The 27,560-nt window shown below is 43.7% G+C and overlaps 1 protein-coding gene across 2 annotated transcripts in view; it reads right to left on the bottom strand.

Annotated features, from left to right (window-relative positions):
* Positions 1-6,048: 6,048 nt before the first annotated feature.
* The window catches only part of LOC115092872 (prosaposin-like), a 91,101-nt gene continuing 69,589 nt past the window's right edge, over positions 6,049-27,560 (bottom strand). For both annotated transcript variants that reach the window (XM_029604261.1, XM_029604262.1), the window contains 6 exons: positions 22,655-22,861; positions 21,166-21,355; positions 16,925-17,082; positions 15,493-15,573; positions 8,468-8,581; positions 6,049-7,190 (listed from right to left, as the gene is read on the bottom strand). In XM_029604261.1, the coding sequence (XP_029460121.1) occupies positions 7,155-7,190; positions 8,468-8,581; positions 15,493-15,573; positions 16,925-17,082; positions 21,166-21,355; positions 22,655-22,861 (786 nt within the window). In that variant the 3' untranslated portion in view covers positions 6,049-7,154. The remainder of the gene's footprint in view (positions 7,191-8,467; positions 8,582-15,492; positions 15,574-16,924; positions 17,083-21,165; positions 21,356-22,654; positions 22,862-27,560) is intronic.

The following is a 27,560-nucleotide window of genomic DNA, read 5'->3' as shown; positions in this document are numbered from 1 at the left end:
AGACAATTCCACTTTGACAATTCCACTTTGAGCTTTCTGACCTCTCAGGCTGTGATTGCTGGTCCTTCTCCCAGCAGGCAGGCTGAATCCCTCTTTCTTTTCTCAGGCAGCAGCAGCATCGCCCTTATGCTCGCTCGAGGGAAAGAAGCATAGGGCGCTGGGCAGAGGGGACCAGAGACAGAAAAGGGGAGGCTGGGTGTAGCTGGGCCCCCAGGGAAACAGAGGGGTTCTCCCTGCCTCTTGGGAGGAGAGGGGGTACTGCTGGGCGGAGGGGAAATGGGATGCAGCTTGCCTGCTGGGAGGAAAAGGAGGAGAGACGGAGAGGACCCTTCTATGGCTTCCCTCCCTTCTTCTCCCACAGGAGCTGCTTTCTTCTTGTTTTGATCCGGCGTGCAAAACCTCCGTTTGCTCAGACATAGAGAGAGAGAGGCAAATTAAATTGCTACAGAGCTTGTTTATTAGGGTATGCATGGGAAATCCTTTCATGTCATTTAGGCATTGCTGGCTCTGAGACTGATCTTGCAGGCGCCCTCTTTGGGTGAGATCCGTTGGTCCTTGGGTGCTTCTGTTTAGTGCCTTCACCTGGGGAAGGTGTTAGTGGGTGAGATTTCTCTCCCTTCACCCCAAGAAAACACCAAAACAGGTGTACATGTTTTATTAATGTATACAGCTATATATATATATATATATATACAGCTATATATATATATTGCTACAAGATAATCAAACAGCATATTTATGTATTTGGGGGTATAGTCTCCAGAAAGTATCACCATATAAAAAAGAAAGACCCTCTTGCATTCCCTTTGATCCAAAAACAGTTACCCTATGTGAAGAAATGCAACTGGGCCAGTGGGTACTGCCAGTCATAAAGCGTAGACCTTTTTTGGCCAGAATTCTGTTGATGGATGCACACCCCCTCCTGGAGAGGACTGAAATTCACTTCCTCTTAGCTGTTCTGTTGGACTCACACCTTCCTGGGGGACCTGCCTCTCTACTACTGGGGTAAACACTCTTCTAGAGGACCAACTCTATCTCCCACACAACCACTGAGGTTGAGTGGGAGATATTTTCTGGAGATGCCAATTGTGCCTTCTGATCAGCTACTAGAGTAGAAAAGATAAGTCACTGCTAGCACTTATAATCTCTCACAGCACAACTTGCGATCTATCATTAAACTATTACTCGGATTGAAAAGACCCTTTCTTTCTCTCACAAAGCTAAGACCCCTTGTCATTCAGGGTGTTTCTTTGGCAAGATTGCCTTCCATTACATTTCTAATACAAATTTATCTTTTAGTAAGCTCTGCAATCTAGGATTTTGCCATTATTTGTTTCTGAAGTGATACTTGATTGTATTTCAGCAGTAAAATTCAAGGGTTTGTCATGCAAATTCCCAACTGGAACCTCTAACTTAGAAGCCTACAGTAGGGTCTGATCATCTTTACATTAGAGGTCCTATCACTTTTTCAGCCTCTAATTGTGACTTTCCTAGGCTGACCATTGCCTGTTCCCATTGCTCTCAGTCAACGCTCCCCTCCCAGGAGGTGTGGGGGATTCATGTGCTGAATTGTTTTAGGGCAGAAATGAAACAACATTCTGTGTGAATGTGTGTGTGTGGGGGGGGGGGGTATATTGTTTTGAATATGGAATGACACAAAATGAAACAAATATTGTGATTTACTTGTCATTTAAAAACACCAGCATATTCCTATGTTTTATTATAACTTCCTGTGGGGTTACAATCAGGTTCTTTTCGGTGGCAGGACCCCTACTTTGGAACTCACTTCCCAATACACTAAGACTAATCACTAATCATAATGAATTCAAGAAGGTATTAAAAACCTACCTATTTAAGATGGCCTTTGCAGGACATGATGAAACGAATCCTTAATCTTAAAGATCTTTACACCACTGGTGGCTACTTAACATACTTAACATTCCCATTATTTTTGCTCTTGCTGCAACTAACCATGTGAAAACCTTGGGATTTTTTGATTTTCTCTAGTTTTTCCAACTTTTACTTGTTTTTGTAAAATTAGTATAGATATGTTAAAGAATTAGGGATTATAAATATATATTGTATTTTTTTTCCATCTATTACTTTACTCTGTTTATTTTTATATTTTTATTGGTTTTGTTTTATTTGCATAGTTGTTTATTAATTAGATTTTTATTTTTCTTTTTTGTTTTCTTTTATATTTGAATTTGTGAACCGTTTTGGTCAGACTTTGTCTGTGAAAGTCGGTATATAAATGTTTTTAAATAAATAAATATAAATAAATAATCTATGTCATAACAGGGTAGATTTTCAAAGACTTTAGACCTGTGTGCTAAAGGATTTTTTCATTTTGTGTCTATTGGGAAAATGTGTAGTAATTCTAGTCCTAATGGGTAACTATAGACCAGTGAACCTGACTTCAGTGCCGGGAAAAATAGTGGAAACTATTCTCAAGATCAAAATCATAGAGCATATAGAAAGACATGGTTTAATGGAACACAGTTAACATAGATTTACCCAAGGGAAGTCTTGCCTAACAAATCTGCTTCATTTTTTTGAAGGGATTAATAAACATGTGGATAAAGGTGAACTGGTAGATGTGGTGTATTTGGATTTTCAGAAGGCATTTGACAAAGTCCCTCATGAGAGGCTTCTAAGAAAACTAAAAAGTCATGGGATAGGAGGCGATGTCCTTTCGTGGATTACAAACTGGTTAAAAGACAGGAAACAGAGAGTAGGATTAAATGGTCAATTTTCTCAGTGGAACAGGGTAGTGCCTCAGGGATCTGATTTGGACCGGTGCTTTTCAATATATATATAAATGATCTGGAAAGGAATACGACGAGTGACGTTATCAAATTTGCGGATGATACAAAATTATTCAGAGTAGTTAAATCACAAGCGGCTTGTGATACATTACAGGAGGACCTTGCAAGACTGGAAGATTGGGCATCCAAATGGCAGATTAAATTTAATGTGGACAAGTGCAAAGTGTTGCATATAGGGAAAAATAACCCTTGCTGTAGTTACACGATGTTAGGTTCCATATTAGGAGCTACCACCCAGGAAAAAGATCTAGGCATCATAATGGATAATACTTTAAAATCGTCGGCTCAGTGTGCTGCAGCAGTCAAAAAAGCAAACAGAATATTAGGAATTATTAGGAAGGGAATGGTTAATAAACGGAAAATGTCATAATGTCTCTATATTGCTCTATGGCAGGGGTCAGGAACCTTTTTGGCTGAGAGAGCCATGAATGCCACATATTTTAAAATGTAATTCCATGAGAGCCATACAATATGTATGCCGGTGCCGCCGACTCCAGCTATTCTGCCGCATTCCGCCCGGGCTGACAGCATTTTAAGCCCGGGCGGAGGAGGACCGGTGAGCAGTTGGGTCAGCGGGGGACTGGAAAGTGTGGCGACACACTGATTTAGATTTGTCTGCGAGCCAGATGCAGCCCTAAAAAAAAACCAAAAAAAACCCTGCTCTATGGTGAGACCACACCTTGAATTCTGTGTACAATTCTGGTCGCCGCATCTCAAAAAAGATATAGTTGTGATAGAGAAGGTACAGAGAAGGGCAACCAAAATGATAAAGGGGATGGAACAGCTCCCCTATGAGGAAAGGCTGAAGAGGTTAGGGCTGTTCAGCTTGGAGAAGAGATGGCTGAGGGGGATATGATAGAGGTCTTTAAGATCATGAGAGGTCTTGAACAAGTAGATGTGAATCGGTTATTTACACTTTCGAATAATAGAAGGACTAGGGAACATTCCATGAAGTTAGCAAGTAGCACATTTAAGACTAATTGGAGAAAATTCTTTTTCACTCAACGCACAATAAAGCTCTGGAATTTGTTGCCAGAGGATGTGGTTAGTGCAGTTAGTGTAGCTGGGTTCAAAAAAGGTTTGGATAAGTTCATGGAGGAGAAGTCCATTAACTGCTATTAATCAAGTTTACTTAGGGAATAGCTACTGCTATTAATTGCATCAGTAGCATGGGATCTTCTTAGTGTTTGGGTAATTGCCAGGTTCTTGTGGCCTGGATTGGCCACTGTTGGAAACAGGATGCTGGGCTTGATGGACCCTTGGTCTGACCCAGCATGGCAATTTCTTATGATTCTTATGTTCTTAAGATTTATTACTCGCTCCCCTGTTACAGAGGTAAAGACAGAGTTAATCTGCACAAGTCAGCCATATGAGAGTAAATGGATTTTCAGACACCTGTAAGTATATATGTACTTTCCGACCGCATAAAACCTTGTCTGTATAAAAAAGACATAATCTGGGTATCATTTTATGGGCATGTATTAGAGGTTTCAAAAGGTACTTGCATAGATGAAATGCTGCTAAATTTTGCATCCCTGTTTTACCTCACCTAAATGTATGTGTAGACATTTATTCACACAACAACCTAATTTTCAAACTCCATGTAAGCAGAGATCTTGTGTTTAAAAATCTACTTGGGCTTACCAGACCGCATGTAACTCTGTTAGTGGATCCCTGCCTGGAAGTTTACCCCTCAGGGCAGTAGTAGTAGTTGCCTACGCGCCCTGATACATTCGTCTCCTTGAAAGTGGCGGATAGGTGGGATGGCAGTTCTAGCTACCTGTACGAGCTGAATTAAAGATTATTGCTAAAATGGATGTCACCTTCAATAATAAAACATTTCATACTGGGAGATTATGGTGTTTTGGGGAAAATATCCACATTCACAAAACCATCAATATTGATACAGGCTTTTTTTTTATGTCAAGGAAATGTACTTTAATTCAATGGATTAAACCAAAAGCTCCTTTCAGGTTGAACCAAAATTATACAGTATCTATATGTTGGAAATGGAGAAAATTCACAGCCTGGAATGGAGTCATTTTATTCAGATGTTGCAAAGCAAACTATTTAAGAGTTGTTTAAAAAGGTCATAGTGAATAGAAGTACAAATCTCTACCCAAAGCCAAGTGTCTGTTGTAACATTCACATAAAAGTACACATACTGAGAGACAGACATACACAAGGGGGTGAAGAAGTCCAAACTCCCGTCTTGTGAGCAGTAGCGTCAATCATCAACGCTTTAACCTTAAGCTAACTTTAGGAGCCTTTATGAGGGATGCACCAGTGGTCGGCAGCTAAGGTTGGAGCTTACATGTTTGATGTTTCTGATGAAGGCTCAGTTCTTTCTCATCACTAAACTGGAGGAAGGGAATCCCCATTCCAAGTTTATTTACAAATATTATTTCATTGTTAAAATGTAATGCTGGTGATATATTATGGCTTTATATGCTGTTAGTACTAAACATTTCCAAATAAAAAAAACAACTTTCTTCTTCTTCGTAAACCCATATTCCCTCTACATGAAAACCAAAACATAATACCGAGGAAGGATAAGTAAGACAGTGTACCCAAAGTTACTTTGTCTACCCAGGTGGTGGTGTGGGATTGTTTCCGTTGGCACTGCCAATGTTCTTTTGCTGTGAGACTCGACTTGAGCCTCAGGGCCTGCTCTGGGCTCTTCACCAGATGGGAGCTTTTACTCTGTGGCACTTGTAACGCATCAGAGAACAGAATGGCACTCACATTCTTCAGTTAAAAGATGGAATCCACCCAATGTAACTTTTAGTCCTGTGGGAATTCTGCGCTACTGCAAGAGAGAGGGAGCCTATGTAAGGGTACATGAGTGTGTGCCAGAGAGAGAGGGAGCCTGTTTAAGGTTGCATGGGTGTGTGTGAATGTGGAGAGACTGTGAGAAACTGTGTATATGACTAAGAGATTAAGCCCTGGTGTATGTGTATGAGGGATTGAGGATGTGTGTTTGTTTGTGATAGAAGGAGCCTGTGTCAGGGTATGTGGGTGTATTTCCAAAAAGGAGAAGGAGCTTGTGTGCAGGGGTGTGTAAGAGAGAGAGAAACTTAGCCTGTTTGAGGGTGTGTGCACAAAAGAGAGAGGGAGCCTGTGTGGGTGGGTGTGCAAGACAGGGAGGGAGCCTGTAGGAGGGTGTGTGTGCAAATGAGAGAGAGCCTGTGTTGGGGTGTGTGTTTGTGAGAGGGAGTCTGTATGAGGGTATAGGTGTGAGTGCAAGAGAGAGAGGGATACTGTATGGGGGGCTGTATGAGAGAGAGAGAGGGATGGAGCCTATGTGAGAGGCAGTATGAGAGAGGGGTCAAACTCTGGGAGTGGATTGCTGGGGAGTGAAGATAGAGTGAAAGGTGTTAAGCCTAAAGAGGAAGGGGAGAGATAGTGAGTTGGGGCTTGAGAGGGCAGAGTGAAAGAGGTCTGGCCAGGGGAGTAAGGAAAGAGACGGAAGGGACACTACAGTGTACGTCTAGGGAAATTCTGCTCAAAATATTTAAAACCCTGCATCTTTGAGTAATAACTTTTCTGTATTACATTTTAAATTTGTCACAGATTGTGATGTGTATTGTGTTATTTTGACCAATATAAAGTATGCAGAAGTTTGCAGGATTTACAATTTTTTTGTGCAGAATTCCCCCAGGAGTAAACTTTCTTAGACAAGCGGGAGAAGCATCTTTCTGCGTGACAAAGTCCACGTGCCTCAGATTTAGCATTAGTATAACAATAAGAATACTGAAGGCTGATGTGAGTTGTGCACAGACTATCTGATAAGAAATGAAACTGGGGGATGTAGACCCCAAATGAAATCAGCCAAAAGTAAGATTGTTCTCTCTCTCTCTCCTATGATTAAGCCAGTGGAACTCAACCTGATTGGTCTGTTTTTCAGGTGAGCCATACTTTATATGCATGAGATATATATTTGCATGCATCAACCTGGTTCTTACACCCACAGTATACAGATATATTTCATGATTATTCAATATGGATGACCTGGAACCTAGAATGGCCAGAGTGCTCCCAAAGTCAAAATTGGGAACCACTGTTGTAAACTGTCTTACCCGAAAGCCAAAACAAAAAGGGCAAAAGCCTAAAACAGGTTGCAGGTGGCTCCTTTTTTTTATCAGGCTGGTCTTCCCTCTCACGTCGTCAATTTTATTCTCCAGGCCTGCTAAGGGAAGAACATCAGTGCTTTAAAGTGGCAGAGTGGCCGTCGGCTCCAGCTCTCTCCTGCATAGGCCAAGGTCGCAGTGTGCAGGGATGCGCCCGGCAGATGAGGCTCTGGTGCGGGCGCCATGGAAAAGGATTTTAGAAGCTCCAGGAGTTTGTGCAGAAAGCCAGGGCCTGCAGGTGTCAAGGAGGAGACAATATCAGTGCATTCAGAGCCCGGGGTGCTGTTCTCATACTGTACAGCAGGGACAACTAGCTCTGCTCCTTGGATAGCACAGGTGGGTCTGGGGTGCAAGATCAGTGAATTAGCCATAAATACGTCATCCTGTACAAGAAACCTCACGAAGGCTCATTGCAGATAACCCAGTCATAAGCTGTCACACCCCTTGAAGAGCAAGGGTGCCCTACCGAGACGTTTGTGTGCAGCATGCAGAAAACATGCTTTAAAGTGAATTCTGTGCACTTTTTTCACAACACTCACTGCAGTATTCCCAAGATGTTTCGGTTGCTGGAAAGCTGTGGTGAGTACTTCAGGGTTCTGTTTTGTACAAAGTGCTTTTGTGACATTATCATAGTCACCTTGGCTACTGTTCTGTTCTTGTGGGTATTTATGTACAGAAGGCCATGCCAGAGCCAGGATCTAAGCTGAGGTACAGCTTGGATCAGGGAAAGAAAATCAAGGAAAGCAAAACAAGACAAAGGTATCATGCTTTTTGCTGCCTATCAATGCCATCATTCTGAGAATGGAGAGCTGTACGTATAATGCTCATGGAAACGAACGAGAGCTTTGTTTGCCTTGATTTTATGATAACCTATCACAACGCGTCTACTGAAGCTTGGACCTTGGCCACATCCCTGAAAAAATAAGAGGTACATTTAGAGTGAAAACGATGTTAGGGCCCAGCCCTGTGACTCCGTGGCAGTGCTGCCAAGTGGAGGGACATGGGTTTGATTCCCAGCTCAGGTCTTCCACTCCTTGGGTCAAGCTGAGGGCTGGGGATACTGACTACCTTCCCTGAGGAGGGAGGGAGGGAGTTATCACATAATGGCAACACCTAATGCCCAGATTCAGGGCCCGTGATTGAAGGCCCTGGAAAGAGTCCTGGTGCACAGCTCCCGGCTGAGAATCATCACTGCGCTAACTGGACTTGGTGACAGATCCCAGCCCTGGCTCTGAAACTACACAGTAAGGGAAAAACTGGTCTGGACCTGGGTGCACTGTGGCGGCGACACGCCCAGATGCAGGGAGGGAGGGGAAGATGGCTGCCATCACTGTAGGGACCCACTGTCCAACCAGTGCACTGAGGGCTTGGCTCAGAAGTGGTGCCCCCTCCAGCCCTGGGGACTCACCTGGGGGAAAGCAGGAAAAGCAGAAAATGCTAAGGGTATTGGAGGCAAAAAGTGGCATAACCCGGTGCCTGACCTTTCCAGAGTCCCCAAGTGTTACTCACATTGCATCTGATGGCGGCCTGCACACTCTGGCACCAGTACGGAGGTCCTTTCTGACACTCGCTGTCACTGCCCATCATGGTAGCCTGCCCTTCTGGCCTACAGGCCTTAATCTCCTGATGAATGGAGAGCAGGATTCAGAAAGGCAGTAAGAGACACAGACGAAGATATAAGATTCTCAAATACTTTATAGTCTTTTGGGAAAAAAAGCAAGAGATGTGCTGTGAAAACGTAAGAGTATTTATTATTTAAAACGGCAATTTTCTCTCGTCATCTTCTCCATATGCTGTCTCATTATTGAACATTAGCCGAGAAAAGCTCTTCAGTGTCAACTTTGGACAACTGAGGCACCGGAAGTCTTTAAAAGGACTCTTAATTCTTCACTGGGTTTAATGCTTTCAGTATTATTTTTATTGGGATAGCTCTGCCTTCACTAGGCCTAGCGTGCAGTACTCAACCTTCAGCTGGAAACATTATTTACTTTCTCTTCCAGCTGCTTCTACAGCTCTGAGTGACCTGTTCCTCTGTTCATCTTTCTAAGCCTCTTCCCAGATTTCTCACTTTGCATTTGGATTCCTGTTTTGTTCCAGTCTCTAGCTACTTTTGTTCCAGCTACCTTGCTTTTTCTTTCCTTTGGACTGACCACTTGGCTTATTGATTTCAGCTTGACTTCTGATGTCAGGTGGATTTACTAATAGGCAGAATAGGCAAGTACCATGTCACACCTATGGCTGACTAATGATGAGGGCCAGCGAGGACAACTGAGGCCAATCATATTAAGCCACTACTCAATCCTACTCGTTTCCGTACAGTACTTCAGGCCCCGATACTCACAGAACTGGACTACTGTAACACTCTTTGCATAGATCTCCCCAAATCAGCACCTCGTCCACTCCAGCTTGTACAAAATGCTGCAGCACGTCTACTTTCTAACCGTATACTACATGATCATAGTTCTCCAGTTCTTTTCCAATTACACTGGTTACAATTAAATGGGAAATTCAATATAAAACCCTGACCATAATACATAACTTCATCCACAATTATAACAACTCCTGGTTATCCGCTGCCTTACACTTCTACATTCCATGCTGAAATCTTAAGTCAAAAAATCAATTCCTTCTACAAGTAGTCCCATCCCTTAAATCAACCAGATTGGTCATGACTCGTGAGTATGCTTTTTCCATTGCAGGCCTGATATTATGGAACACATTACCCCTTCAGCTCAGACTAACTAATAATAATTTGCTGTTTTAAGTTATTTCTAACTCATTTATTGTAATTATTTCTTTTATATTAATTTATTCTTTTATGTTCGTCTATTTAATTATGCATGTTTTTTGTAACATGTCCCGAACTTTGGAGGGCGCGGGTAATAAATACTTTTAAATAAATAAATAAATAAATAATATCATGTGCAAAAGTTGTGAAGGGGTGGGTGTCCACATGCAGTTTTTTCCCCATTGTGACACACCTGACAGACCATGCTTATGTGTGTGACACATTGCTCGTTACAATTCACAGCAGAAATAAAAAATAAAGGTCCAGTGTATTTATTAAGAATGACATAAGGGAAAGATAAGTACTTTGAACAGAAATTGCTTAACTAGTAAACCTCCCATACCAGAACAACACCTCCCATACCAGAACAGCACTCAAACAGTAACCACCTTACCTAAGAAAAGGCAACACTGAAAATATTACACCAGGCCTTAAGACACCAATACACCTCCTATTAGGAAAACGGACCAAGCCAGGCTGCTATAGAGCCTACACAGAAACTACACGCCAGCAGAAAACCTCACCTGAATCACATGTGCTGACCCTCACCTAACAAAGAATAAAGAGACCAAAATGCATAACTAGAAGCATGCAGACACAAACTGAACTGGAAACTGCAACAAGTCAGAGAGACTGTATGCAGTGCAACAAAGGAAAAATAGAAACATCACTGTCCTCATAAAATAAAGCAAGAAATATAAAATCAATAGAGTAAAACCATACTAACAAAAAGAACATATTATTTCAAAACAGCAGATAAATGGAATATCCAATAATTAAAAACTTATTTCAAAACTTTCTAGATACCAATAAAATAGTAGACACAAAGACCCAATAATGAAAAATAAGGTTAAAAAAATGCTTTGCTCTGCATACCTGGAACGTTTGATATCCAGATGCCCTGAGATTGTTTTGAATTAGCAGGAAGAGGGATGGTTTGCTTGCACCTTTCTCCTCTGTCACACACAAGTTCTCACTCTGGCTCTCAATCATGCACATATACGCATGCTTTCTCTCTCTCACTTATATAGGCTCTTAATCACACATTTACACACATACTGTCTGTCTTTTCACACTTACACACTCACACAGGCTTTCAATCACTCACATATATGCTCTCTTTCTGTCACACACAGACTCATTCACACACACATATGCTCTCTCTTTCTCTCACTTACACACAGGCTCTCAATCACACATACGCATGATCTCTCTCACTTACACATACAGGTTCTCAATTATATGCTTACATTCATGCTCTGTCTCTCAGACAGATTAAGGATCTCAATTACACACAGGCTCTCAATCACACACACATACTCTCTTTCACACAAACAAGTTTTCAATCACATACTTACACAAAGGTTCTCACTCACTCACTTATATACATGTTGTCTCACACACACACACACATACACAGGATCTCAAACACATATGCTTGCTCACTCACTTACTTTCTCTCCCACTCCCCCACTGAACTAGTGGCAGCAGCAGCCTCCTCCATTTCCAGCCCTCGTGGTCTCGAGAAAGGACTCCCATCCGCTCCGGGGGCTGATGTTGCTCCTTTTTTGCTCCGTGATGTGCTGCTCTTCTTCAGGACGCTCCTCTCTTCTTTGGGCCAATACTGCCCACACTAGCATGATCTCTTCTTCCTGCGCGCGCGCGGCCGCTGCACAACCCTTCCTCTTCCAGGCTGTGGGGGAAGGGAAGAAGAGACCATGCTGGTACCGCTGACTCCAGTTCTCCTGTCGCCTGGTATTGTGTCCGTCGCTGCTCGACGCCCTCACTCTGCCCTCCTTACCACTATGGTGACGCCCTCCGGGCCTGATGGATGGTTTGCTGCCATGGCGTCTTCTTGCCTTCTTCCTCCGGCGTCCCCGGAGCGGCACAATGCTGTGGATCCGCCATGTTCCTGATGACGTAGGACGCGCGCACGCTCCGAATGATGTACCAGCAAGGGCGCGAACCTCAGGGGCGTCCCCCTGAACTGACGTCATCCACTTCCAATATAAAAGGTCTCAGAAATTGCTAACGAATGGAGTTAGCAAAGGGTTTCGCTACCTAAGCTACTCTGCCTCCTCGGACTTACCAGGGGTACCCGCTCCTCGGGGGCCTCGCTCTCTTTTCTCTATTTCAGATTGCCAATAGGAACCGGTACTTGCTCCTCGAGGGCCCATGTTCCTGAACACTCTGAAGATTCTCCACTGCCTGGAAGCTATCACAGATACAGACAATTGTGAGTTACCATCGCTCTCTCAGACCTTTCCATGGAACCAGGTACTCGCTTCTCGAGGGCCTAACCCTTTCCAGCTACTGAGCTTCTAAAAGACCTTATGTGAGATCTGTCATCCACCATCTCACACCATATAGCCATATATAGCCACCATATAGCCACCATCTGGCTATATGAACACAGCATACCCTGTCTACTCACTATCTATAGTTTCTCTATAGCTCAGCAAACCTGGTATTGCTGTTCCAGTACCTGAGGGACTTCAGCCCTGCCGCACTCACAGTAGTGAGCACATATCAGCTCACTACTGCCACCTCTGGTGGTTCTACTAATCTGTCTAATAAAAGAATTCTGTGTCTGTCTCCATACTCAAGCCTAGCCGGTGGTCCCTCTTAGGATATCCTTCTGGGGGCGCAGTCATCTGCCATCGGCCCAGGGATTCACCTATCTACGTTCCAGTTGAGTGTCCTCTCCAAGCACTCCGCTGGAGTCTTCAGCAACAGATTCATAACAGCTTGCTAACTCCTCCTCCTTCAGGAGCTAGTACACAACAGATTGCTACTCCTAGCTCTAACACAGAGCTTTCCTAACAAGATTACTAACTCCTCCCCTTCATGGGAGTTTAACCATAACAGATTGCTAGCTCCTCCCTCTAGAGGAGCTCGCACATAACAAGAATGATAACTCCTCCCCTCTTAGGAGTCGAAGCATAAGAGATTGCTAACTCCCCAGCAAATCCACAACACCTGGGCAGAGGATGAGTTCCTATTTCACTGGGGTAGGGTGAGCAGCTGGGCCAGCGGGGGACCGGGAAGTGTGGCGACACAACTGCGTGTGCTTGGCGACACACCGGTTGAGAACCGCTGCTCTAGACCAGTGTTTCTCAACCCAGACCTCGGGGCACACTTAACCAGTCAGGTTTTCCGCATATCCACAATGAATATATATGAGATAGATTTGATTGCATTGGTTCCATTGTATGCAAAACTATCTCATGCATATGCATTGTGGATATCTTGAACTCCTGACTGTGCCCCAAATCCTGGGCTGAGAAGCACTGCCCTAGACAAACCCTCAATCTTGTGCCTCCCCCCCCCCCCCCCTTACACCTTACCTGTCAGCTGGGACTCTGGCACAGCATCCACCTCTCTCTTCCTTGCCTCCTATTTACAGTGCCCAGCATCCTTCTCTTTCTCCCATTCACTTCCTGCTCAGCACACCAGTATCACCTCAATATTTGTCCCTTTTTGCAGTGCTCAGCATCCTCGCTCTCTCCATCCCATACTTGTTCAGCATCCTCTCTCCCTTTCCTCTATCCACCCAGTCCCCTTTCTCTCTAACTAGCCCATCCACCCAGCTTCTTCTCTGTCTCCACACCCATACCTACCTAACATCCATTCTCCTCTCTCTCTTGTGTCTTAAAAATGAGTATTTATAAGTATTTTTCAACCACCGCTCCAATGACTGCTGTGGTTTACAAATAAAACATTCATAATTTACAGTCAGTTACAAAACACAAACATATCCATATTTAATCAATAAACAAATGTACACATAAACTAAAACTATGAAATAATAAAAAATCAAAACTGTTGTGATGGTATTTCTCCAAATGACTGTATATAAAATCAATAAATAATAAATAAAAATGAGGAAATAAATCAGATAAAATCAAATAAATCAAGTAAAATATCTAACTCAAAAGTACTATGTAATTTTCCTGGTTAAGTGATTTCTTCGAATGTCAGTTTGAATAACCATATCTTTAGCATCTTCTTGAAAGCTTTTGGATCAGATAATATATGTAGATATTCCAGCATCTTGTTCCACGTTATTGGCCCTGCAACTGACAAACTTGGCATCTAATTGAAAGGCTCATTTCGGTTAACTAGGTGCTTTCCAGCACATTTCATCCTTCATGTGCGCAAAGCGTGAAGGAAGAAGCAGCATTGGAAACCTGCCAATTCTCTACCAGTGGATGGTGCTAAATCCAGTCACAATATCTACTTTTGGATGCTAGGCTTTTGCATGAAGTCCTGAAGAGAGGCAAAAGAAACCTTAAAAGTGGATGAAGACAAAGGAGTGAGTGTTTTCCTGCTTGTAACTTACCGGGTCTGCCCTTGTAAGATTGCCTATGCCCCGTATGCCAAGTTCCCTGCCTTCTTCTTGTCTAGAACTTGCAGAGCTGTCTGTAAGTAATGATTCTCTTAAACTGGATATGTAGCTTGCAAACATATTTGTGGTGTAAAGTGGAATTAAGCTGCCACAGGGTATTTTCAAAAGCATTTGGACCACCAAAATGATCTTTATATGTTGCATTACAAATTAATATCAAATCCAAAAAGGAGTGCAAGAAAGTTATAGGTCCAGAAATTTAATGTCAATCAAGGAAAAGTTTATTTAAATTTCAATATGGCAACTCCATTGCTCCAAGTCGGTCTAAACAAGTTTGGGGGACCCTGAAAGAAAACTTGTTTAGACCGACTTGGAGCAATGGAGTTGCCATATTGAAATTTAAATAAACTTTTCCTTGTTTGACATTAAAATTCTGGACCTATAACTTTCTTGCACTCCTTTTTGGATTTGATATTGTCATATTTGGAGTGCTATTTCTGCTCCTTATCTTGTGTATTTGCATTACAAATTAAACAATATTTGACTTAATTGTAAACTACTGTGCGTTTAAATTGCCACAATAAAAAGTCCTATGGAAATTATTGCCAGAGAATGCAGGCAAGACTAGTAGAACAGCAGAATTTAAAAAAGATTTGGACAAGTTTCTGGAGGACAGGCCCATCAATAATTATCAGCCATACAGACTTGGGTGTTTCCACCATTTACTGCTGCAAGCCAGCAATAAGTGAAAGAGTTCCTGCTTGGAAACTTCCAAATGACCTGGACTGGCTGCTGTTGGACCTTGACGACTAATTGGTCTGACCCAGCACGGCACTTCTTATGTTCTTATGATATTTAGGAGGTAGATGTTATTGAAGTTTCTGGGAGCTGTGCATATACTGTGCAAGAAATTGAAATGAAACCCCTGCTCTGATTCATACTAAACTTAAAGGTGTTGAATTGAACATGAGGGTGAAAAACGAGATTTCCTTTGGGAACCGGAACACAGAAACATCACAGCTGTTCCTTCATGACACAGCACAGATATATGCAGCATCCCGTCTCAAAAGGGAGGAGGACACCACACATGTGACTTAGGCCACCTTTAAATAATTCGTGAGAATATCATTCCTTAATAAGAAAATCTTAAAAGTGCTAACCAAATGTAGAATTGAGTAAATCCCTCCACAAGAAAGTCACATACTTTACCTTTAAAATGAAACTGTAAAAAACCAAAAGAATAATCTATTATTTTGCAGTCAGACATCTTGAAAATCCTTGACATTTGGACTTCCAAAACTTAAAATGTAATCCCTGCTTGTCCGTGGACTGGCCAAATGTCTGACGAGCAGAAAGATAACAGATGGTAAAAGAGTTCCTACTTGTCTCATTTCTTACCAGGCAGGTGGTGACATGGTCCAGTGGCTCGTGCAGAACCTGCTTCATCTTGGCTCCATATGCTGCGATGAAGTCCTTGCACTGGGTAGAAGGATGCAAAGGTCATTCGTGATTAAGAGGGCAAAGAGGGACCTAGAAGAGCCCATTGCACCACAACCGTGCAGGATGTGTGCAAATTCTAGAGCATTAGTAGAGCGGTCAAGAGCTTTCCATCAAGCTGATCCCAGAGGCTCGGGTCTGGTGCATCCATAGTGAAGGATGGTGAAGCTGAAGCATTTAAATTCTACCTTGTGGGGTAGATATTCAAAGGTGAACTAATCCGGCTAAGTTACGATATATATTCAGCGGCATGGCAAAGCCACTGAATAAACACGTCTGTGTGTGCACTTCGCTGGATATGTCTACCCAGCTAAGTTTAGACCTGCTCTATGGGGGCATCTAAACTTAGACGTAAACTTATCCGGCTAACTCCAAATATTGATTTATGGCTAACCCGCGCCACCCCAAATCAGCCAGTACACTCCCACTTTTTATTTGTGCAACTTTAGCCGTACAAGGAACTTATACATCTCGGTGGTGGCCATTGAACGTAGGCACATATTCGGCGGCTGCTACTTAGCCGCATAAGTCCCACTTATATGGCTAAATAGCACTGAACGTGGTTTGAATATCTAGCCCTGTCTTCTTTTCCCGCTCTTCTTCTATTCCTTCCTCCTCCAGCATAGGCATGGTAGCATCATACTCTCCATCTGCTAGTCATTTGACTCTGTTCCCTTTCATCTCATACATCAATTCCATTGTATTACTTTGAGACTTCCTGCTCTGCCACATAACCAAAATCGATCCCTTCTCTTCTCTCTATGTATCCCAAATTTCACTTTGCACCAGGTTCCTGTCCTGTTTAGAAGTTTGTAGCTTCTTTCATTCCAATCTCTCCTGGTCCTTGTATCTCTTCACCTTCTCAATTCATTCAGGACATGGCATCATGAATTCTTTCCTTTCTCTGGCTCCACATCCTCCAACTAGCCTCATACTTGCTTTTCTTCTCAGGACTATCTTGCCCGTACTTCCTTCCTCAGATCCTTTATCCCACCCATCACTCCATCCTCTTCTCAGAAGCCCCTAGCAAGATGAGTTTTCAAGGGGGGGGGGAGGAGGTCTCTGGTCTTTGCTTTTCCTTCTTCCTCCTCTTTTTTCCCCTCACCTTTCACTCCCTCCTCATCTTCCTCCTCCATTTCCTCTCATGCCCTGCTTTCCCTCACTCCCTCTCTGCTGCCAAATGGCCCTTGCATGGTTGGTGAGATGGGCCTCCTGTTCCCCTGCGGCACCAAAAGCAGAATTCCTGTGCTAAAATCCTGCAAGAATGCAGCCCCTTGTGAGATTTCTACCACTATGGGGACTAGTTTGAACAAAATAAAATAAAGCCCCTGACCTGTGAAGATTCTCCAAAGAGTTCCTCACATCTGCTTTCCAAAGCTTGTTCAAAGTCGCTCTCCACCTGATCATTGTTCAGCTTGGGTGTCACTAGGCTGGTGAATGTCTGGCAGATGGTACAGCTGTTCGTAGTTGTTGGAGCAAAGGCCACAGTTTCTGTGGGAATGGAGAGAAAAAAAACGCACAAAAAATGGACTTGGATCAGCTTCTTAGATGGGCCTATTCGCCTTTTTCAATATAGCCTTGAGCTAAGAAATAAATGAAAGAGGGTGGAAATGATCAGCATGTTTTCAAGTAATCTGACTGGCTGAAACCTCAGCTTCACCCATTCAGAAAGTCGCTAAAGTTAAAATGCTGCCCCATGAGGATGAGCAGCACTAGAATTAATTTTTCTGAGAGGCAGAGCCTTAGGCAGTGGTGGTGTATCTAAAGTATTTGGCACCCTGGGTGGATAATTCCTTAGGCACCCCCCACAAAGGTTCACTTCTCTGCCCCCCCACCCCAGTGATCGCCGGTTCCCCTCTCCCTCACACAGGCTCCCTCTCTCTCTTGCACACACTTTCACACACACTCCTGCACACAGGCTCCCTCCATTTCTCTCTCTCTCACATACACACCCCTTCACACACCTGACACACAAACATGCACTCTCACTCCCATACACACACACGCACGCACAGACATGCTCTAACACACAGACACACACAGACTCTCCTAGACACACACATACACACAGATATGCTCTCTCACACACACATAGACACAAACAATCTCTCTCACTTCCTACCCCGCTCCCCATCAGAAGCACAGCAGCAGTTTCCTCCTTCAGCCCCTGTGACAGACGGGGACTCTTCATTTTTCTTGTGGCATGGGGGGCTGGGGCAGCCATACTTCCTGCATCTATGATGGGGAGGGTAGGGGGCAGCACTGTTACTCTTCCTCCAGTTTCGGGCCGCAACTGCATGACCTTTTCTTCTTCCCGCCCGCATGGACCCACCGCTTCCTCTTCCAGGCCGCAGGGGGTGGGAAGAAGAAAAGGCTATGCAGTTTCTGGCTCCAGACTCATGATGCTCTAGGCCAGTGGTTCTGAACCCTTTTCCCATCATGACACACCTGACAGGCCACGCTCATATGCGTGACACACTGCTCATTACAATTCATGGCGGAAATGAAAAATAAAGGCCCAGTATTATTTTTATTGTTAAGAATGACACATGGGAAAGGTAAGTACTCTGTGTGAACAGAAATTGCATAAATAGTAAACATCCCATACCAAAACAGCACCAACTTCCAGCACTCAAACAGTAACCACCTTACTTAAGAAAAGACAACACTGAAAATATTACACCAGGCCTTAAGACACCAAAACACCTCCTATTAGGAAAACGGACCAAGCCAGGCTGCTATAGAGCCCTACACAGAAACTACCTGCAGCAAAAAACCTCACCTGAATCACATGTGCAGACCCTCACCTAACAACGAATAAAGAGACCATAAAGCATAACTAGAAGCATGCAGACAAAAACTGAATTGGAAACCGCAACAAGCCAGGGGGACTGTATGCAGTACAACAAAGGAGAATGAGAAGCATCACTGTCCTCATAAAATAAAGCAAGAAATAGAAAATTAATAGCAGTAAAACCATTATAACAAAAAGAACAGATTATTTCAAAACAGCTGATGAATGGAATATCCAATAATTAAAAACTCATACCAATAAAATATTTCAAAATAGTAGACACAAAGACCCAATAAGGACAAAAAAAAATGCTTTGCTCTGCATACCTGGGAACGTTTGATATCCAGGTGCCCTGAGATTGCTGTGAATTAGCAGGAGGAGGGGTGGTTTGCTTGGAACTTTCTCCTCTCTCTGTCACACACAAGCTCTCTCTCTCACACTGGCTTTCAGTCACACACTTATACCCATGCTTTTCCTCTCTCACTTACATAGGCTCTTAATCACACATTTACACACAAACACACACACACACACAGGCTTTTAATCACACACTTACATACATGCTGTCTCTGTCACATACAGACTCTCATTCACAAACTTACACACATGCTCTCTCTCTTTCTTTCACCTACACCGGCTCTCAATCACACACAGACACACATGCGCGCTCTCTCTCTCTCACTTATACACACAGGCTCTTAATCATACATACACATGATCTCTCTCACTTACACATGTGGGTTCTCAAACATACACTTACATTCATGTTCTTTCTCTCACACATATTAAGGAACTCAATAACACACAGGCTCTCAATCACACACACACACACACACATACTCTCTTTCACACAAACAGGTTTTCAATTACACATTTACACATACAGGTTCTCAATCACTCATTTACAACCATACTGTCACACACACAGACACATGCACAGGACCTCAAACACATACGCTTGCTCACGTACTCACTCACTCTCACTTCTCTCTCCCCCAACCGAATTAGCGACCGCAGCAGTCTCCTCCATTTCCTGCCTTAGCAGCAGTAGCAGCTTCTTCCACTTCCAGCCCTCGCGGCCTTATGAAAGGACTCCCACCCGCCAAGGGGGCTGACGTTGCTCCTTTTTTGCTCCGTGCCGTGCTGCTCAATCTTCAGGCCGCGCTTCTCTTCTTTGGGCCAATGCTTTCCGCAGTAGCATGGTCTCTTCTTCCTGCGAACGTGGCCGTTGAACACCACTTCCTCTTCCGGGCCACGGGGTGGGTGAGGGAAGAAGAGACTGTGCTGGTGCCGCTGACTCCAGCTCTGCTGTGTTCCGCCTGGGCTATCAGCATTTTAATCCTGGGCAGAGGATGAATTCCTATTTTGCTGGGGCATAGGGGAGCAGCTGGGTCAGGGGGGGGCCAGGAAGTGTGGCGACACACCGGTTGAGAACAGCTGCTGTAGACGGCCGCCTAGTGCTCCCACCACTCGCGGCCCGGAGGCCTCGCTCTTCTTCTAGCACGAGCGGGATAGGTCTGCTCGCCGCCGCCGCCGACCTCCCGGCTGTCACCCAGGATGGATCGCACCCCTGTATCCCCCTTTAGTATGCAACTGGGCTTAGGCCCTCCCTGGGAGCATGTCTGGCCCTCACAGAAACAATCAGAAGCTCTGGTGTATTGGGGCACAGCTCCTGGGAGGCCAGGAATCTCATAGCAAATCCATTTCAGATGGAAAATGTTAGTGTCTCCATTTGAGAGAGCATGGTGTGTTACATTTTAGAAGGGGTTTTGAATTGGTGAGGCCAAAATGTTTCTTTAATCCCTCAGGAATGTTTCCGTTTTTCTGACTCACTTGTATGGAATGTTATCTTCTGCTTTCGTATTTAAATGCCTCTTGAAAATGCCTCTTTGCTAACACGTTTTAATTTATAAAAGCAATAATTCTCCTGGGCTGGTGGAAGAGGTAAACTTGTGGATACAGCCAGGTTACATTTTTACAAACTGCAGGTTACCATTTGACAAAATCCAGCCTCATCACTATATTGTTGAATAATGGTTTATTTAAGGGCTAGAATATTGAAGCTGAATTTAATTTTTTTTTGTTCCATAAATCAGTGGTGTACCTCCTTTTGATATCTTCCTCCAGTCCAGTAGACATTACAGTTCTTGGCTAAAATTCACAAAGCCTCTAGACCCAACCCCAGGGCATTCTCTTGTCCCTGGAATTGTTGGTGGTCCTTTTGTACAGTATAAAATATGATATGATTAACTGGTTTCACAAATAAGGTAGAAGAATATTTTCTTTTGCCACTGAGAAAAGGATATTTTCTGCAGCTAGCTCCTTATGTGAAGACCCCATAGATGTTATCGCTCCCCGGTGACGTACGTGGGTTGGTTTTTTGGGGTTTTTTTTACTTGTAATTACAGTATAGAGCCAGTTGGGTGAGGAATCATTTTACTTCCAAGAGGTTTATGCATTTGCCTTGCATAGTCTGTGATTATTCTTGTTATATTGGCATGTCACCAGTTGTAACACAGAAATGATGACCTTGTTTTTGTCCATGGGAAACAGTCCTATGCCTTTTTAGGGAAATCAGAACTACATGTTTGTATGTATAGTGTGGTAAAAGCAGGACTAGGTCGGCCTGGGCTGACAAAATGGAGCCAGCTGCTAAGCCTAGGGTCGGATGAGAGGCACGTGTCTAATATGGTTTTCTGTAACATTCATGCTGCCCCCATGATGCTAAGCACTGGTGTCCTCTGCTGACTTGGAGTGACTCATAGAGCACTGGGTCTTACCTGGCTCATTCCAAGGCTCAAGGGCTGCCCCACACAAGTTAATCTGGGTACAGAATTCTTCGGGATCAGCTTCATTCTTCAGGGCATCTATGATTTGGTCCTTGTACAGTTCCATCATTCCATTGCACTCGGTGGCGACTGCCCCATCAAGGTCATCGCACACAGTGCTGACAGCATCATCAATGGCATCCTGCAGTGACCCCCGGTAGAGAGGCATGTGAAGAGTTAAAGAAAGACAGTGTTCAAAATCTAAACACATCAGCTTTAAAGAGGCGTGACCTACAATTTATTTGGTCAGCAGGTTGGCTATACCTGATGTGACAGCTTCAGAAATACGGCCTTTGGGACAGGTAAGAGAAGGCATGTTGAAAAAAAGATGGGTAGTTCATTGGGTTGGAGAGATGTTCAGAGACAGGAAAGAATCAGAGGCACCCAAAATATTTATCTGGCAGTGTCACCATGGTACAGTAACATCCTCAGACTACCTGGATATGGCAACTCTGGGAAGTGCCAGTCATACCACAAGGCCCAAAGATGGGATGGTATACGACGATCAACATAGATTTATTGCTGTAATGATATCTCCCAACAGGATGCCAGTTGTCGTTGGTGAAGAAAACTATGTTTCTTTTCCAGTGCATCTCACTCGAATAGAGATGGGATCCACCTATCAAAGAAGTGTGAAGTGCCTTGTCAGATGAATCTGATCACTTTCTTTGACTAGGTGAGCAGCGAGTTGGATGGGGGAAGAGTGCTAGTTCTAGTGACTTAGATTTCAGTAAGGCCTTTGAACTGGTTCCATATAGGTGACATAAATAAAGTGAACACCCATGATTTATTTATTTTTATTTATTTAAAATTTTTATATACCGGCATTCATGTTGCAAACACATCATGCCGGTTTACATATAACAGGGGTGTACAGTAATGTGTACAGTAAAATGTACAGTAATGTGTACAGTAAAATGATATAGGCTCTAAAGTGACCGACTGGATTAGAAACTGTTTGAGTGGGAGGTGACAAAGGATAATGGTAAATGGAGTTTATTCTGAGGATAGAGGCATGATTAGTGGTGTGCCGTAGGATTCAGTCCTTGTACCTGTTCTTTTCAACATTTTCGTAAGCAATACTGCAGAAGGGTTATTACAGACTGTATGCTGGAGCATCATTCATGGCTACTTCTGGTTCTTGTGTACTTGACGAAAAATATACAGAATGCCCAGGGCCTTGGAGGGTAATCTCTCCCCCCATAAAGAGCATCCACCACATGGGGCTTAAGGAGACCGAGAATGTTAGACTATGGCTTAGCTCTGGTAGTAAGTGGGAGCCACTGAACTCTCAGTGCACCACCTGATTTGGGATTACATATGCAAACCGTACATTGGTTCTCGCTCTTCCATCCCAAGTGATTTATTCCTCCTCATCAGCCCTATTTCATTATGACTCCCCTCCCCCCCTTCCCAAGCCCAGCATCGCTGCGTCACTCACATCATCGGCATCTTTTCCAATCATGTTCTTGAGTGTCCCTATCACTTTGGTGCAGGCCGTGCACTTCACTGAGGACCTCTTGGGAGATTTATTTTTCTTTCCCTTTCTGCGTTTTTTCTTCTTGCTACTTTTGTGACAATTCTTCTTATTTTTCTTCTTCTTCTTCTTCAAAGACTCCTCAAGCTTCTCGCCATCAGAGTCCTCCAACTATTAAACATGAACAAAAAATATATAAAAGAGAGACGCCATGGGCACAAAGGGAAGAAAGGGGTGAATGGAGCAGGGAGATTTTGTGTGTGAGACTCACGGAGGCCAATATTCAGTAGGCTGGTTAGTGGATATGTTATCTGGCTAAAATTAGCTGGACAACTTGTCCCTTATATTCACAGAGAAAAACGTCCCGCTGAATATACCAGCCTAAAGTTATTCGGCTACATATAGCTGGATAACTAAAAACTGAACTGGCTGTGTTTGAATATAGCCAGCTAGGTTTTCAAGTTATTCGGCCTTGTGTAGCCAAATAATGCGCTACTTAACTGGATATCTTGAAAAGATATCCAGCTAAGTAGCACTGTCATCTAAAAAAGCAAAAGACCAAATAAGCTGGATCATGCCCTCTTTCCCTGCTCTCCCCCCAAAGCATAATAACAGTGCTACACCAACCCTCCCCACCCTTAAACCTTTTAAACACGTCACGTATTGGAAGCCGGATTCCGTCCTGATTACATTTTTAGAATAAGCTCAGCCTGCCTCCCTCCCTATAATATTGTGATGAGTGTGGTGACTATGATTCCTTAGTGCTGTGGAGTGGTTGGCGCAGCCTAGTAGGCGAATCTATTAGGCCTACGCCAACAGCTGGTGAACACATCCTGGAACTTCAGCTATACCAGCGCTGTTCCCTGCAGGTTGAGCCCTTGGGTGCCAGGGGCTGGCAGGACTTAGGAAAGGTTCTGAGGGTGGTCAGAAAGAGAGAGTCCAGAAACAAGTCAAGGACAGGGCAGGCAGCAGTCAAGCAGATACCGAATACAGGCAAGGGTCAGGGCAGGTGGCAAGTGAAGTGTGGTCAGATTCAGGCAGCAGGCAAGAGAGTAGTCGAAGTCCAAAACAGAGGCTAATACCAGGTAGGCAATCAGGAAAAAGAAGAGGCAGAGGCTGGATTAGACAAGGCAGGAGGACAGGACAGGCAAGGCTGGATGAGATGAAGACTAGGAGGCAGGACAGGCAAGGTAATCACGACATAAGAACATAAATTAAGAACATAAGATATGCCACACTGGGTCAGACCAAGGGTCCATCAAGCCCAGCATCCTGTTTCCAACAGTGACCAATCCAATCACAAGTACCTGGCAAGTACCCAAATTTTAAATAAATCTCAAGCTACTATTCCTTATTGATTAATAGCAGTTTATGGATTTTTCCTCTAGGAACTTATCCAAACCTTTTTTAAACCCAGTTACACTAATTGCTGTAACCACATCCTATGGCAATGAATTCCAGAGCTTAACTATGCGCTGAGTGAAAAAGAATTTTCTTTGATTTCTTTTAAATGAGCTACTTGCTAACCTCATGGAGTGACTCCTAGTCCTTTTATATCCGAGAGAGTAAATAAATGATTTACATTTACTTTTTCAAGTCCTTTCATAATTTTGCAGATGTCTATGATATCCCCCCTCAGTTGTCTCTTCTCCAAACTGAACAGCCCTAACTTCCTTAGCCTTACCTCATAGGGCAGCTGTTCCATGCCCCTTATAATTTTGGTCGCCCTTCTCTGCACTTTCTCCAGTGCAACTATATCTTTGAGATGCGGCAACCAGAATTGCACACAGTATTCAAGATGCAGTCTCACCATAGAGTGATACAGAGGCATTATGACATCCATTGTTTTATTTGTCATTCCCTTCCTAATAATTCCTAACATTCTGACGATTTCAATGATTTATTCACTATGATGCCTAGATCTCTTTTCTGGGTGGTAACTCCTAAGATAGAACCTAACATTGTGTAGCTACAGCAAGGGTTATTTTTCCCTATATGCAACACCTTGCACTGGTCCACATTAAATTTCATCTGCCATTTGGAAGCCCAATCTCCCAGTCTTATAAGGTCCTCCTGCAATTTATCACAATCCGCTTGAGATTTACTACTCTGCATAATTTTGTGTCATCAGCAAATTTAATTACCTCACTCATCGTACCCCTTTCCAGATCATTTATAAATATATTGAAAAGCACCGGTCTAAGTACAGATCCCTGAGGCATTCCAGAGTTTACCTTTTTCCACTGTGAAAACTGACCATTTAATCCTACTCTCTGTTTCCTGTCTTTTAACCAATTTGTAGTCCACAAAAGGACATCGTCTCCTATCCCATGATTTTTTAGTTTTCTTAGAAGCCTTTCATGTGTCCAACGTCTTCTGAAAATCCAAATACACCACATCTACCGGCTCACCTTTGTCCACATGTTTATTCACCCCTTCAAAAAAAGTATAAGATTTGAGAGGCAAGACTTCCCTTGGGTAAATCCATGCTGGCTGTGTCCCATCAAACCATGTTTATCTATATGTACTGTGATTTTATTCTTTATAACCGTTTCCATGATTTTTCCCATCAGTCTATAGTTTCCCAGATCATCCCTTTTTAAATATCAGGGTTACATTGGCCATCTTCCAATCTTTGGCTACAATGGATGATTTTAATGTTCCCTGACCCGCTGCCTGCATCAATCTCCTTTCCTACTTGGAGGAATTCGCTACAGACACCATCTGTGAGTACAACTACCATCTACTCCTCAGAGCTGTTTCCCTGGAACCAGGTACTCGCTCCTCGAGGGCCTGCCCACGTTCCAGCACCAGTGCATTCTCTTACGTCGAGCCGCTGTGTGAGTACTTTGCCAACAAGTCTCTCTACCTCCAGGGATCTGGTACTCGCTCCTCGAGGGCCAGCTCTCTCTATCTCGGGGCTTCTCCATACTTGAGACTCTGTGAATGTTCTATTGTACTCACTTTCTCAGTTCTCTCCACTACAGCACTGCTACCGGAGAAACCGCTGTTCCAGCGCCCTGGGGAATACTAGCCCAGCCGGGCTCCATCTTCTACTCACTACTCCCACCTCTGGTGGCTTCATCACATTGTCTAAATAAAGAACTATCTGTGTTTATGTGTCCAGAGCTGAGCCTGACCTGTGGCCCCTCACGGGACTTCCCCCCGTGGGCGTGGTCAGCTGCCACAGTGTCCAAGGGTCCACCCAAACCTCACTAACTATAACAGGTGCTACTGATTAGTAAGTGATTAATTCTTGCACTGCTACAGAGCGCAAATAATTTTGTTGTGTTGCCATCTTGGACTATAGTTCTCTGCAGTAAGGAAAAAGATGTGTAAGGAGATCCCAAATTTACTCCTTACTTATGTAGAACCAGTGGACTCTCAGTAGCAGGGCTGGTGCAAGAGTTTTCAGCACCCTAGGCAAACCTTCAATCAAGCACCAACCTCCTCCAGCTTACCTACTGTCGGCAGCTCCAGCCTACAGGGAGCAGTGGCTCCCGTACAGCACTCCCTTCTTTGGTGGAAATGGGTCTGGTCCTGTAGTCCTCCAGGCTCGCACTGGCTGAATTTTGCCGCCTCAAAAGGTTTGGCGCTCTAGGCAACCACCTAGTTTGCCTAATGGAAACACGGCCCTGCTCAAAGATCCCTACATGTGAGTGAAGTTAGGGCAGGAGTGCTAAACAGTTGACGCTCCTCAGTGGAAGGTGTCATGTGTTTAACAAAACTATGGTGATCACATCCTCAAATCCCTTCCTCCAAGGGGAAAGGTCATCTTGAGTTAGGTGCCTCTTCTCAACAGAAAGGTGCTGGTGTGTTTCTCTTTCTCCAAGGGTCAGTAGTGTGAGGCCCTTTCTCAACAGAGGGGAAGAATGGCTGGAGCTCAAGGTCAGGATGCCCAGACTCTCCAGGAGTAGAAAAGCTGCAGAGGAATCCAAGATGGATTCAGATATTTCTTGGAAATCCATACAGAAGCATTTCTTCAGGAGTGAATTTTCTGAGAAGATCCAGAGGTGGTCTCAAGGAAACGAGGTATAAATGCCTCTGTCTCCTCCGTACAGGGAGAGAGCTTCTAAGTTGGAGAAAGAAGACTGTACTTTTTAGGAATCAGAGGAAAGACTGCCCATCAGAGGAAGGTCCTAGGAATTGCTGAATAACAACAGGAATCAGCCAGAGGCTCATCTGATTGTGAGAAAAGAACTAAGTGCTGCATAAGAGAAACGGGTTCCGGGGAGATGTCGTAGAGCTTACTGCCCAGGGTATGCAGCAGGTGCTAATGTAAAATGGGATTTCCTTGTTCTCTGTGCTTTTGGTGTGCTGCTATGGATTTTTGTTACCTGCAGTCAGTAACCTGTAAAGAACTTGATTTTTGGCCATCAACTGTGTGCTTATGGTGTATCTGGTACTTTGCTGGACTGGTTTTTTTTTTTTTAAATTTTATTTAATTTTTTTTTTACAGATGAGCTCTAAGACAGAAGAAAACCCCTAAGGTCCTTGCGAAAGTGAGTTTTCCCCCTCTTGGGAAAGAATTTGAGAAGAGAGGTAGGGGTACTGCTCTTGCCATGAGCCCCTGTGCCTGGAGAGAGGGGATTTCTTCTTTGTGACTGCTACAACCCATTCAAACAGGATGGAAACTCTTAAAGGCCCAGTGGCCAAACCCTTTAATTTATGCTCCATCAATAAAGGTTCCCAGAAAGCTTCTCTCTCTTGTCAGTTACCTGACTGTAGGATCATACTAATCTGCAATTTAGCTCTTCGAGACAAAAAAAGTTCCAAAGTGATTTATTTTTTGCACAAATTTGTTCTTCTGGAAGACACAGGAAATTAAATCATTGGGAAAAAGATGTCCTGTTTCAAAATTGCACAATCA

The sequence above is a fragment of the Rhinatrema bivittatum genome, chromosome 5 (assembly GCF_901001135.1).
Source record: "Rhinatrema bivittatum chromosome 5, aRhiBiv1.1, whole genome shotgun sequence".
NCBI lineage: Eukaryota > Metazoa > Chordata > Amphibia > Gymnophiona > Rhinatrematidae > Rhinatrema > Rhinatrema bivittatum.
The sequence above is the reverse complement of the archived record's forward strand: the minus strand, read 5'-3'. Positions and strand labels throughout refer to the sequence as shown.